A 12,165-nucleotide genomic window follows, 5' to 3' on the forward strand; every position below is an offset into this window, starting at 1 on the left:
AGGGATCCTAATTAAATGCCATTTAATCTTATCTCCCTTGTCTGCTTTTTTAACCCTATAGTGTCTGAGTTGGAAGGAAATGTAGGAAGCATTCCCTCCAACCTCTTTTGCTAGTAGGGAAACTGAGGCAAGCTGGTTTAGGTCCCTCGGGCTCCTAAACATCCCCCAGCAGTGTTCTTATCCTGCTGCCTTACCCAGTACACAGCACGCTCCACGAGGCCCGCTCTCCACGGGGACCCTGGCTAATGGAGCCTTGCACACTGGCACCAGCTCACCAGCCTGCCCCCCCCTTTTTGCCATTGAGCTGGCTCTGGACTCATGCCCAATGGCATCAGATCATTATGATCCATAGTGTTTTCATTGCCTGGTTTTCCAGAAGTCAATTGCCAGACCTTTCTTCCTTGTCTTAGTTTGGAAGCACCATAACAACACGGAAGCCTCCACTGAAAGGTGGGGAGTGGCTGTGAAGAGGTGCCTTGACCTGGAATCAAACCCAGGACTCCTGTATGGGAGGCAAGAACTCCACCACTGACCCACCACTGCCCCCCACTCAGAATTCCACGGGCCATAATTAGGAACTCTGGTTGGATTCTTTGGACGCACTGGGAACAAGCAAATCACACATCCATTCATTCATCAAACATTTCGAAGGCCTGCTAGGTCCTTGGCTGGGACAGGTTGTACTTGGTAGTGACACTGCAGAAAAAAGGCCTGGTGACATGCTTCTGTAAAGATTACAGTCGAGAAAACCCTGTGGGGCAGTTCCACTCTGTAACTGTGGGCCATGAGCTGGAACTGACGCCAGGGCGGCAGGTAGACAATGTGCCAGGCAGGCCTGCGTGTGATCAAGGTCTTACATAAGGCAGGGAAATAGCGTGCCTGGCATATTGTTGTTGTTAGTTGCTGTGCAGTCAATTCCAGCTCACGGTGACTCCATATACACAGAGAACTGAGCACCACAGGGTCTTTAAGGCTGTGACATCTCACAAGCAGAGCACCATGGCTTTTTTCTGAGGTGCCTGTAGGTGAGTTTCAGCCACCACCCTTTCAGCTAGTACTCAAATGCTTAACCATCTGTGCCAAGGATCTTGTACTATATGCCAGGGATCCTTGGCACATAGTAGTCTCTAAAAACGGCAGCCATTTGCCTTCCGTGGATGTCACCAAAGCACGCCCCCTGTAGGTGAGTGGAGGGCTTTGCACCCTTGAGATCTGTTTTATGTCAGAGGTAAGAACCAGAGAAAGGGGAAATTCCAGTCACCAAGACTATCAAGGCAGGGACAGAAAAGAAAGCCACACAGCACTGAGGGAAACAAGATTTTTTTTTAATTTATCTTTCTTTTAAAAAAAGTTGATGTTTTTTGTTTTTTGTGGTTTTTTTTTTTTTTTAGGTAAACCTCTTTCTGCCTCCCCACCCTCACTCTGCCCACCCTCCTCTTAAAAATATAAAAATGTCCAAGCCCGGAGAACTAGAGTACAATAAATAAACAGTAAACACAAAAACATACTTTATTTGTTTCTTCTTTATACAAAATAAGGAAACTAGAAGCGTTCGACTTCCAAAAAGGTATAATACTGCACTTCCTGACGGCTCAGCCTCCAGGCCTCAGGCAGCGGGGACAGTCTGTGGGCCAGAGCCCAGCAACCTGGGCGCTTCCCCCAGGGGCAGAGCAGGGTGGGCGAGTGTTCGAGTCCGGCCCGGACACCCGGACTCAAAGAAATATCAAAGTAAGGAAGAGGAGGGGGTTGGCCCTAACTGCGAAGTCCTAAGCGACCCCTCCCCCCTTCCTGAACGGCTGACCTTGAGCCTCAAAACTGGCCACCAGGGGGCGCCAACGCGCACGTTTCTCGCTCGCTCCTGCAGGCGCTCGCCCCCTCTCCCTCTTCTTCCTCATGTCGCTCCTTTTCCGCTCTCTCCCTTTCAATCTCTTTCTTATCATCGCTTCTTTAAAGACGGGGAAAGCGGAGTGAGAAATATGATTACCAAATGCCGCTCGGGATTGCAGAGAGGGGAAAAATAGCTTCTAGGCCCCTTAACCTCAACCTTCTCTGAGTCCAAAGAGGTGGTGGGTGGGTGCGGGGTCCGGGCGAGGCTAGAGCGCGCTGGAAACCTCTCCACTCTCTGGGGTATCGCCTTTGGTCCCAAGAAATCGCTCGCGGCTGCCGGCTCGGTCCCCCTCCTCCCCGCGCCCAGCCGGGGAGCAGCTGCCGGTTGAGTGCGGACCCGAGAGAGAACTGCTGCGTCGGGCGTTTTGGTTGCCGGCGGCTGCGGGCCGGGGGGGGGGTGGGTCGGGGGGCGGCCCGGCGGCCTTACCACACGGCGGCCTCGTTGAGCTCGGGGTTGGGGTGCGACAGGGGTCCGCTGTAGCCGCTGGTGCCGCTCATGGGGAAGGGCGGGCTAGGCCCGCCGCTGAAGACCTCGCCGGGCATGGGGTGCAGCGCCCCCGGCAGGCCTGGCTCGGGGCTCGGAGTGTCCGGGTGCGAGATCATGTCGGTGAACCTGGGGTTGTCCGCGGCGTGGGGGCCCGCGAGGGGCGGCTCCAGGGCGCCCAGCGGCGTCGAGCCGGGCCCCGACGCGCCCAGGAAGCTCGAGTCGGCCGGAGACTGCGCCTGCGAAGGCGGGCCGTGCGCGAAGAAGTCGAAGCTGCCGCCCGGCCCGTAGTAGTCACCTTGGTAGTCTGTGGGAGGGGACGGAGGGCGACAGCGAGAGGTCAGCGGCGGCGGATCAGCCGGGACTGGGACGGGGCGGGGACCCAGAGGGCAGCAAAGACGCGAGGAGCTCAGGGGCGCAGAGGAGAGGGCGTTACTGGCTTCTGGGGGTCAGTGCTGAGACCAGGGCAGAGGGAGACCCCGTCCCTCAAGATGGTGGAGAGCTCAGAACCAAACCAAAGGCACTGCTGTACAGTCGGATCTGACTCATAAAGACCCAGCCTCGGGTTTCCGAGTCAGTATCACTATGGAAGTAGATTGCCCCATCTTCCTTCTGAGGAGTGGCTGGTGGGTTTGAACCGCCAGCCTTCTGGGCAGCAGTCAAGTGCCTAGGCACCGCACCACTAACCAAAAAAAAAAAAAACCCCAAAACTCACTGCCATCCAGTCGATTTTGACTCATAGCAACCCCTCCTTGGGTTTCCCAGGCAGTATCACTATGGAAATAGATTGCCCAGTCTTCCTTCCGAGGAGCGGCTGGTGGGTTTGAACTGCCAGCCTTCTAGTTAGCAGTCGAATGCCTTAGGCTCTACGCTACCAGAGCTCCCGGAGGGCTTAGAGGGAGGGTAATTCTGGAAAGAGACATTGAGAGATAAGAAGAGACTCAGACAGGGAGGCACACAGCCGGGGAGAGACAAGGACAGTCAGAGACACAGAGACAGTTTCTTAGACTTCAGTGAGATGCACAAAGAGAACAAGAGAAAGTGTGAGATGGCAGTATGCAGAGTGAAGGGGAGCCAAGAAACACGCAGGGAGGAGCCCCCAGATGAGGAGGCAGCAGAAGAGACCCAGAGACTCCGAGTTGGTGGCATGGATGGAGACACAGAGGGGAGAGGTCTGAGAGAGTTGGATGAGAGAGGGAGGAGGAAGTGGCTGTCAGGGACACAGCGAAGAACCCAGGGTGGACGGTGAGGACTCAGGAACCAGAAGGAAAAGCCCAGAGACACACAGGCCCAGAGAGCACTAGAGCCGGCCAGTGACGCAGAGGCTGTGAGGCCAGGGGAGGCGCAGGCCAGAGGTGGGGGGTGAACAGATGAGAGACGGCCAGGGACTGGAGAGGGAGAAGCCGGATGGTAGCACCGCCAGAGCAGGCAGGGGAGGTTGGCGGGCTGGAGGCCGGGTAGGCAACCCAGACCTCAAGCCCGCAGGACGCCCTCTGCGCCCTCTCCTTCTTTCCCGGAACCACCTATCCAGCAATTCCCCCCACCCAGCCGAGGACAGCACGGCCGGTGAAGGCCGGCCCACCGTTTGCACCCGCGTGGCCGCGCCTGGAACCGAGAAAGCTGAGCTGCGGGGGCCTTGGTGAAGGGATGAGGGCGGCCTCCAGTCTCCCCCTGGTCGGGTTGTGAGGACACCCTTGTTCTGACCCATTTAGGGCCAGTGAGCCCTTTGAGAATCTGGTGACAGCTACGGGCTCTCTCTCGAGATAAATGCACAGACGTGCGTTTTGCCCAGAAATTCAGGGGCGCAAGAGAGAGGCCAGGTCACACGGCCGCCCGGCCTCAGTAAAGGGCTTCGACCCCCTGCAGTCCTCTCCCAGCCCCTCCCCCAACTCCTTCGGGACAGAAGGACTGGGGCGGGGGACCCCCACGGAAGGAGCACCTTGTCGCCGGCTCCGGTGACAACAACCCGCTTCCTACGGCGGGAAAACCAGCTTCGCGCGGAAGATAAACGCCCTCCTCTATATGCCGGCGCCGCGGCTCAGTCCTGGAGACTCGGCCGCTGGGGCGAGGTCCAGACACCACCCACCACCCCCTTCAGTCTCCAAAACCTGACAGCAGCCCAGACCGGGACAGGGGTCAGAGGGCGCGCGTTGCAGACAGTTGAGGCGCAGGCTAAAACGGTCGCCGATTATTTTGTAAAAATCGCAAATTCCATTCTCCTCGAAAGGGGAGGGGAAGGAGAAGGTTGGGAGTGACGAATTTGGGTCCCCAAAGGGACGGGGTTGGCGACGCCCGCGCCCTCAGCGAGCCATGCAGCCAGCAAGGGCCGCGGCCCGGCCCCCGCGCCGGGCGCGCCGCCTCCGCCCATATGGCGGCCGGGCCGGAGGTAATTGGAACAAACGCTGTCTGAAAAGGGCACAAAAGCCGCAGCTGGGGCTTTGTCCGCGCTCCCACGGGGAGCCGCCGGCCCCGCCGCCCGGCCCCTTTCTCGCCCGTTGCCGGCCGCCGCCGCCGGGATCTCCCAGCGCGGATTAGGCAGGGCCGCCGCGCTGGGGACCGGGGCGGGGCTGTATTCTGTCCCCCCCACACCATTCCGGAGAAAGGGGGGCCCCCACGAGGCAGGAATGCTCCAGCCCCCCACCCCATCCAGCAGGCGCGCACGTAGAGGAGGCGGGATTGGTGGGGGGCGCGCTGGTCCTCGGGGAGACCTTGGTTAATTACCCAGGCGGGGAAAAATTCTGCGCCCGGACCGCCCCCGCCGCTTCCAGGTGCCGACCGCTGTTTAGGCGGAAGGAGGCAAAGCTAGGTGGAGGGAGCCGGTGACTGGAGACCCGGAGGACACACCCACCATCAGTGCAGCCCGGGGCTAGGCGGCTGCGGCCTCCAAACCCGGGTTCCGCCACCCGCAAGGCCTCTCCAGAAAAAAACCGGGGCACTCCTTGTCCAGAATTTCTAGTGGCCCCTCAGGGTTCGAAGCCCGGAAGGTCCAGGCTGCAGAATTGTCCAGGTCTCTCCCGGGTTGCCTCGGTGCCTTGCTCGGTCCCCCCCCCCCATTGCCACCAAATCCATTTTCCTAAGAGAAATCGCGGTCCTCAAACTGAAGACTTGGCCCCTAGTAGGCCTGTGCCAGGCGACAGAGGTCAAGGCCACTGAGAAGCCCAGACGCCTATCAGGCACAGGCACTCCTGGGGGTGTCCCAAAGTCAGAACTCAGCGCCTTCCTCGGGTCCATGGCACTGGGAAGGATGGATGTGGGGCTAGTGCAGCACTGGAGGGCGAGGGCGGAGGTGGGGTGGGGTGATGGGTTTCCAAATGCCGTGACAAAGATCAGTGACGGCGAGGAAGTTGGAGAGTGAAGGGAGGAGCAGAGGAGAGAGGGAGGAAAGGAAGAGGTGAGGAAGTGGAAAGCTCACCACAGGCCTGAGCCAGGGACCAAGGCGGGAGATTTCCCTTTGCAACCTCAACTCCTCGCTCTCTTCAGCTCCAAAGACCGAGGGGGGACATTGGTGTTGGCCCAGGGCCTGAGGCCCCAGCCTTGAGGCCCCGCAGTGCCTGGGGCTGGAGAGCCAGCTGAATTCTGCCCAGAGCAACTCCTGGCATCTGAGTTGACATGGGTGGCTGCCTTGTGAACCGCCCAGGTGACTCCAGACCCCCATCCCCACCCAGAGACGCTCCGTGCTTGGCCCTTAAAGGCAACAGCAGCGGCGGCGGCAGCAGGGGGACAAGGTGTGTCCGTCTGCGGAGTCTGCGCTTTGTGCGTCCGGGTGGCGGTGGGTGTGTGCGTGTCTATGTGCCTCTCTGAGTGTCTATCGGCGAGTGTAGCAGGGCAGAGTGTACCTGTGGGTGACCGTGTGTCTGGAGGTGTGTTCCCGCGGTCCCGCATGGGAGGGTGAGTGTCTGCACTGCTCTCAACCAGTGTTCACCTGTGCATGTCACGGTATGGCTGCTTGAGCCCACATGCCTAATTTTGCCTGCAGTTGTGTGTGCATGCGTGTCTGTTAAGGGATCTTCATTACAGTGTGTGTCCTGCGTGGGCGTGTGTTCTTGTGTCTGGGGCGGGTGGGATGGGCGGCAGAGGGCGCGCAGGTACGGACGCTGCGTCCTCAGTCCCTAGAACGCGCCGGCCGCGGGATGGGGCAGCGCGTCCCAGGGGGCTGCTTACCTCCGTAGTAAGTGTACGGGGTGGACCCCAACATCTCAGATTCGTCCAAGCGGCCGCCCAGCGGACGCATGCGCCGCGGACTCCGGAAGAAGGCGTGTCTCCGAGCGCCCAGCGCGCTCAGCTGTTTCATCCGCCGTTCTTTGGACCGTCGGTTCTGGAACCACACCTGACACAAAGGAGAGCCTGTAAGCTCCCGGCCGCGGGTGACCTACCGTCCCCTCCCTGCCCGGGCCGCTCCCGCTGGGTCCTAGCGCCTCCCGCGCGCCAGGACTCCCCCGAGGCGGGGGCCGGGCCAGATTAGGCCGAGAGGGCTGGGGCGGGGCCTCTGCGAACTAGCCAAGGGTGAAGGATTTCGCGGACCCGTGGGGCGACTCATAAAGACTTGGTTTCCTGGTCCTCCGCCCGCCCGCGGCCTGACGGCTTTATAAAGGCCTCCCGCCCGGGTCCGGCTCTGCCTTGGCCCCAGGGCTCCTGAGCCGGCTCCGGCCGTCTGTCTGTCTGCCCGCCCTGGAATCCCGCTCAGGGTCGGGGCAGACGAAAAACAGCGCCTCTTTTCTTTGCTCAGAAGACGTGGAAGAACAGAGGGATTCCGGATCCCGGAGAGGCTTAAAACCCTCCTTGAGGGAGCGAGGGGAGGGAATTTAAAGAGGCGAGGGGACAGGCCCGGCATCACGCGCCAAGAGGACAGCAGGGCTGGGCCCCTATCTTCTGGACCAGTTTGCTCAGCTGCCCTCGACCCCGGGAGCCTGGAGCTCTCTTAGCCAAGAAGGCTGCTCGCAGGCCCTGTTTCCCGGCTCCCGGACGCTGAGGACTGGGGAAGGTGACCGCACCTGGATGACGCGCATGTTGAGGCCGGTCTCCTGCGCCAGCTGCTCGCGGATGTGGCGGGTGGGCTTGGGCGTGGCGGCGAAGGCCGCCTTGAGCGTCTCTAGTTGCTTGGCTTTGATGGTGGTGCGGGGGCCGCGCCTCTTGGTCCCCGAGTTCTGCTCCTCGTTCTCGTTGTTGGCCGTCTCCTTGTCCGACGAAGTGGAGTTGTCCGTCTCCTTGGGGTCGTCCTGGAGTGGGTCCTGGAGGTCTGGGGACAAACTGCGGTCTGTACAGGATGACACTGCCGGTGGACAGAGAGAGAAGGGGACGACGGTCAGTGGTGGCCCAGGCCTCTACAAGCCCCGGCCACCGCCAGCCCCAGGTTCCCTCCCAAACCCTGCAGCCGCCCCTCCCCCCGCCCCTGGAAGTGCCCTTCTCAGCCCCTTCAGCACCTCCCGGGTATTCCTTGGATAGGGAGGCGGTCACGCCCTCTGAAGGACCCTGCCTCATTGGAGAGGGGACAAGAGGAGGGGATACATGCCCCTGGGGCCTCAGATCACTTCTCCCTCCTCTCCTTCCTCCAGACCCCACTTAGGGCCCTCCTGGAGCACGGGAAAAAAAAAACAAAAAACAAAAAAACGACCAGGAGCCAAATGACAAGAATGAAAGGGAATTGTAAGGCTCCAAACTGAGGAAGCAGGAGCAAGTTGGAAAAGGCCAGAATTCGGGAAGGTTGGGGAAGCTGGCCATTCCCAGTTCCCGTGAAGGCCAACTCCAGACGCTGTTTCCTTCCCAGCCTCCCCCTGGGCCTAGAAGTGCCTGGCGCTCAGCCCGAGGCGCACACTCTGTGCACGGGCAGATGCGCGGGGCCGAGGGGCCCGGCCGGCCTTTCTACCTGAGTTGAGACTGCCCTCCTTGAGGCTGGACGAGCTCAGGTAGTCATCCTTGCACACGAACTTGTTCTCGTCGATGACGTAGAGCTCCTCACCCGTGGACAGCTGCTTGTTGCACACCATGCAGGTGAAGCAGTTGAGGTGGAAGACTTTGCTGCGTGCCTTCCGGACCAGGTCGCTCGGCGAGATGCCTTGCGCGCAGCCGGCGCACTTAGTGCCGAAGCGCCTGCAGACACATACGGACTCTGGGGTCCCGTTCTCTGAACCCCTGACCCCTTGCCACGCACCCTAGCTCCTGAGACGCCTCCATTTTCACATCTGTCCAATGGGACCCCAATCCTGCCTCTCAGCGAGGCGGGACAAATATCCCGGGTTGCTCTTGGGATTAGCACATGTTCAGGTCGACTGGGGGCTGAGAAGGGGGCAGCAATGGGTGCAGCCTTCAGCCAGGCAGAGGGCCTACAGCACCCCAATATGCTCCTGCCCCCCACTTTTTGCCAGACTAGCCCGACGCAGCAGCCGTGGCTCTGGAGACGGGGAGGCCGGTTTTGCTTCTGTGTTACGTGGCTTTACCCTGGAAGCCAGAGGGGCCCTCTCCAGCCTGTGCTGGCCCAGGTAGGGGCTGATTCGCCTGGCTGGCCCATCCTCACAGTCAAGTGGGGGGAGGTTTCTGGAGTTGGGCTTGGTGGAGAAGGAGAGAATCTTCCCCTGATTCTCAGTGCCCAGAAAGCAGTTTCCAATCCCACTCTCAGGCCGGTGGACAGCAGGGCTGCAAGGGAGGGGGCTCAGGAAGCAAGGACTGTCTCTCTTCCCAAAGCCTCTGTCCCTGGCAACAGCCAAATCTCCACCTGGTAAGGCTAGAACACAGAGTCCTGTACCCGCCCCCCATTTTCCATATTCTTAGTCTAATTTCTTTTCTTCCTTGAGTGCGTGGGGAAAGCCGGTTTCTCCCAGAAAGAGTGGTGCAGAGGGCATTAGGTGCTGGTTGGGGGGAGACTGGAGGGCTCAGGGCTCGGCCCGCATCTACCCCCGACCATGTCTCTAAACAGGGTGAATTTGGTGACATTGATGCAGTGAGGGCATTAGAAGTCATAAGTCACTTTTGGCCTCATCCGGCAGCGTAATTGGCCATATGTACCTTATCAAAAACCATTAGGCGCTTTGCAAGCGCCGCCACATTAGGAGCGTCGGGGCCTCTGGGGCCGGGGAGTTTACACGTGTAAAGGCACGGCTGACATTTTCGCCTATTCAAATTCCCCAGCGCTGAGCCGAGCCTCTGGGGCGGCGGGCTGCCTTTCTCCCGGTGTTAATCACACCCCCCCTTCCCCAGCCGCCCGCAATTCGCACTCACAAAGCCTGCGCTGGGCGCTGGCTGGGGCAGGCAGGGCTGAGCTGCTGAAAAGCCCACCGCCTTCTAGGATTTGCCTTGGCGTTTCCCAGCTGGGGAAACTGAGGTCCAGAGAGGTGATCTGCCCTGGCCCACCCACCCAAAGGCCCTCAGGAGTGGGGAGGAGGTGACAGAACCCGGGACCTGAGGTCATGATTCTCAGCCCTGATTTTGTTTGTATTTTGCAGCAAGGGAGAAAATGTTTAATGGGGTGGCAAGCGAGCTTGGGAAGGGTCCTTTCGCCTTCACCAGGAGTGCCCTTCCTGGCTGGCCCCCTCTGGGCCTGGGAAGTTGCTGTTTTTCCAGGGGGGTGGGCTTTGGGGCTCAGGCCTGCCAGGAGGGCAGCTTGCACCCCTCTGCTGGGGGTGGGGGAAGGGTCCAGCCGCCCCTAACTCCGGCCTGAATCCTTCCTCTCCCAGGCAGGCACTGGAAGCTACTATCCTGGGGTGGTAGCCTCTGGGAAGGGCAGCGACCACTGGAGAATAAGTTTGTCAGGGCCTCCCCCCAACGCCCTAGCACTGCTGGAAGCTTGGCCTGGAGAAGCCACCGAGAGGCAGCGAAGGCGGTGGCCTTCTTTCTCCACCCGCGCTCGGCTGGAGTCTGGAGGAGGGCAGCGCACAGCCCCGCGCCCCCTCTAAGCTGGCGAGCCGCGAGTGGAGCTAGGTTTGCTGGGCTCCCTTCCGCGATGCCCCCGAGGAGCGCGCGCAAGGCGGCAGCCTCTTACCTGAAGAAGTCATTTTTGCAGTAGAGCTTGCCCTCGCGCGAGAAACACTTCTCCGAGAGGTGGGTCTTGCACTCACAGCACTGCACGCATTTGATATGCCAAGCGCGGTCCAGCACGTTCAGCAGAAAGCGGTCGAGGATGGGCCGCTCGCAGCCGGCACAGTGCACCATCATAGCCCCGCGCCCTGGCGGCTCGGGCCGCCGTGCCCTCCCTTTGGGGCACCGGCCCTCGGGCCCCCTGGCCCCGCCGCTGCGCTCCGCCTTGGGCCTCCGCTGCGGGCGAGAGAGTCCGCTCCGGACCAAGACCCAGCCGGGCAAGTCCTGCTGCGATCGCCGGCCTGGCGCTGGGCTGCCCGGGTCGGGCGGGCGGGAAGGGATGGAGTTCACAGCCTCATGCCCGGGCTGCGCGCCCGACGCTGGTTCCGGGCTCCCCAGGTGTCTCTGGCTGATACTGGCTTCGGCGCTGCTGCCGAGCGGCTTTCCCCGGTGGCGGAGGCGCCGGCACTTTCCCCCACTTTCAAGCGGTCCCGATCCTCATCTTTGTCTGGCCGCCGCCTAATTCGCGCATCCTTATTCAGATTTGGTGACGTGGCGCGGCACGTAGGGGTCCCGGTGGCCAATGGGCGCGCCGTGGCCATGGCAACCTCTTAAATTTATAGCATATCTAAATTGGCTACAGCGTTGCGGTCCGGACAGAGCAAAAAAACAAGGCATCAGTATTGTTGAGTATTAGCTCGCACCTGGTGCGGACGCTAAGTAAGTATTTACCTTTCAGTTTGGGGCTGAGGGGCGGGGGCCGCGCGATCCGAAAACAGCGTCTCTCTTGCCTCTCACCTCACTAGTATTTGGGGGCCCGGGTTCCAAGGCCTGGTGGGGAGGGACTCCCGCCCCTTTGCCAAGCCTGGAACTTGCAGAAGTTGCCCGAGGCCTGGAGCGCGCTCTGCGTCCGCCTCCCCCTCCCCGGCCTAGCCCGCCCAGATTGGACGTCCCCACCCCCGCGCCCCTGGAGTCTTCGCCCTTGGAGCTGCGACGGCGCGCTCCTCGCGGAGCCAGGCCCAGCTTCTTTTGTCATTCACCGGGCTGGGGCCCAGGCGCGCCTTTCTCATGGAGAGAGCGCGCGCAGAGGCCGCGCGGCTTGGGTATCTTTCTGGCCGGGTCACAAGGCCCAGGCTCAGGTTGGGGAAGGGATGTCATCTGCCCTGGGCCCAGACTCCGGGATTTCAGGCCTGAGCGCGCTGTTCACGGGGCTTTTCGGGGCTTGGGGCGAGTCCAGAGCTGACGGTCCTTCCCGCAGCCAGCTCGCAGGTGGCGGCGGCAAGGACAACTCGGAGCTCACCACGTCTTTTCTTTTCTCGCTGCATCTCCCAGATTCCGGGTCAGCCGTTGGCGGCCCCGTGATGACTGGGTCGCGTTCCAAGTCAGGAACAGGAGCGGGCGCGTGGGCGCTGTTTTCACGCGGCAGAGAGCCCGCAGCGTGTGCTTGTCTGGCCCCTCTTAGGGCTACGGCCTTGGGCCTCGCGGTGCTCGCGTGTCTGGGGCGAGGGCAGTGGGTAGGAGAGAGAGGTGGGGGCCGGGCCTTCTCTAAGAGACCAGCCTGGTGTCTCGGCCTTCCAAGCTGGGGAGGGAGCCATGGCTTCGCCTACATTTCAGTCTGAGGGCCAACGCCCAGGACCCTGGGGCCGGAAGGAGTGGAGTGTTTGCACCCAGAGGTGGCTGTGAACATCTGCTTGGGTGTGTTTGCGGCTTTGTTAGCATGTATGTGATGTTTGAGAATCGCATGTGTGTGTTTGTGTCTGTGCATAGATAGGTTGTGCGTGTTTGTT

At 61.0% G+C, this 12,165-nt stretch overlaps 1 protein-coding gene across 1 annotated transcript; it reads right to left on the minus strand.

The window, feature by feature from the left end:
* Positions 1-2,310: 2,310 nt before the first annotated feature.
* Positions 2,311-10,516, minus strand: LHX5 (LIM homeobox 5). The gene is made up of 5 exons (XM_007938192.1): positions 10,344-10,516; positions 8,235-8,458; positions 7,363-7,640; positions 6,533-6,698; positions 2,311-2,678 (listed from the first exon to the last, which is right to left on the minus strand). Exons 1-5 carry the CDS (start codon positions 10,514-10,516, stop codon positions 2,311-2,313), a joined length of 1,209 nt encoding a protein of 402 aa, XP_007936383.1.
* Between the last annotated feature and the right edge of the window lie 1,649 nt (positions 10,517-12,165).

This window comes from Orycteropus afer, unplaced genomic scaffold, assembly GCF_000298275.1.
Source record: "Orycteropus afer afer isolate SDZICR_OR568_19922 unplaced genomic scaffold, OryAfe1.0 scaffold00048, whole genome shotgun sequence".
NCBI classification, from domain to species: Eukaryota; Metazoa; Chordata; class Mammalia; order Tubulidentata; family Orycteropodidae; genus Orycteropus; species Orycteropus afer.

Excerpts from the sequence above, each read along its gene's own strand:
- LHX5 (XM_007938192.1), bottom strand. The coding sequence starts at position 10,516 with ATGATGGTGCACTGTGCCGGCTGCGAGCGGCCCATCCTCGACCGCTTT. Across the intron at positions 7,641-8,234 it reads GGAGGGCAGTCTCAACTCAG|TGTCATCCTGTACAGACCGC; the intron begins GTAGAAAGGCCG and ends GTCCACCGGCAG. Across the intron at positions 6,699-7,362 it reads TCAACATGCGCGTCATCCAG|GTGTGGTTCCAGAACCGACG; the intron begins GTGCGGTCACCT and ends CCTTTGTGTCAG.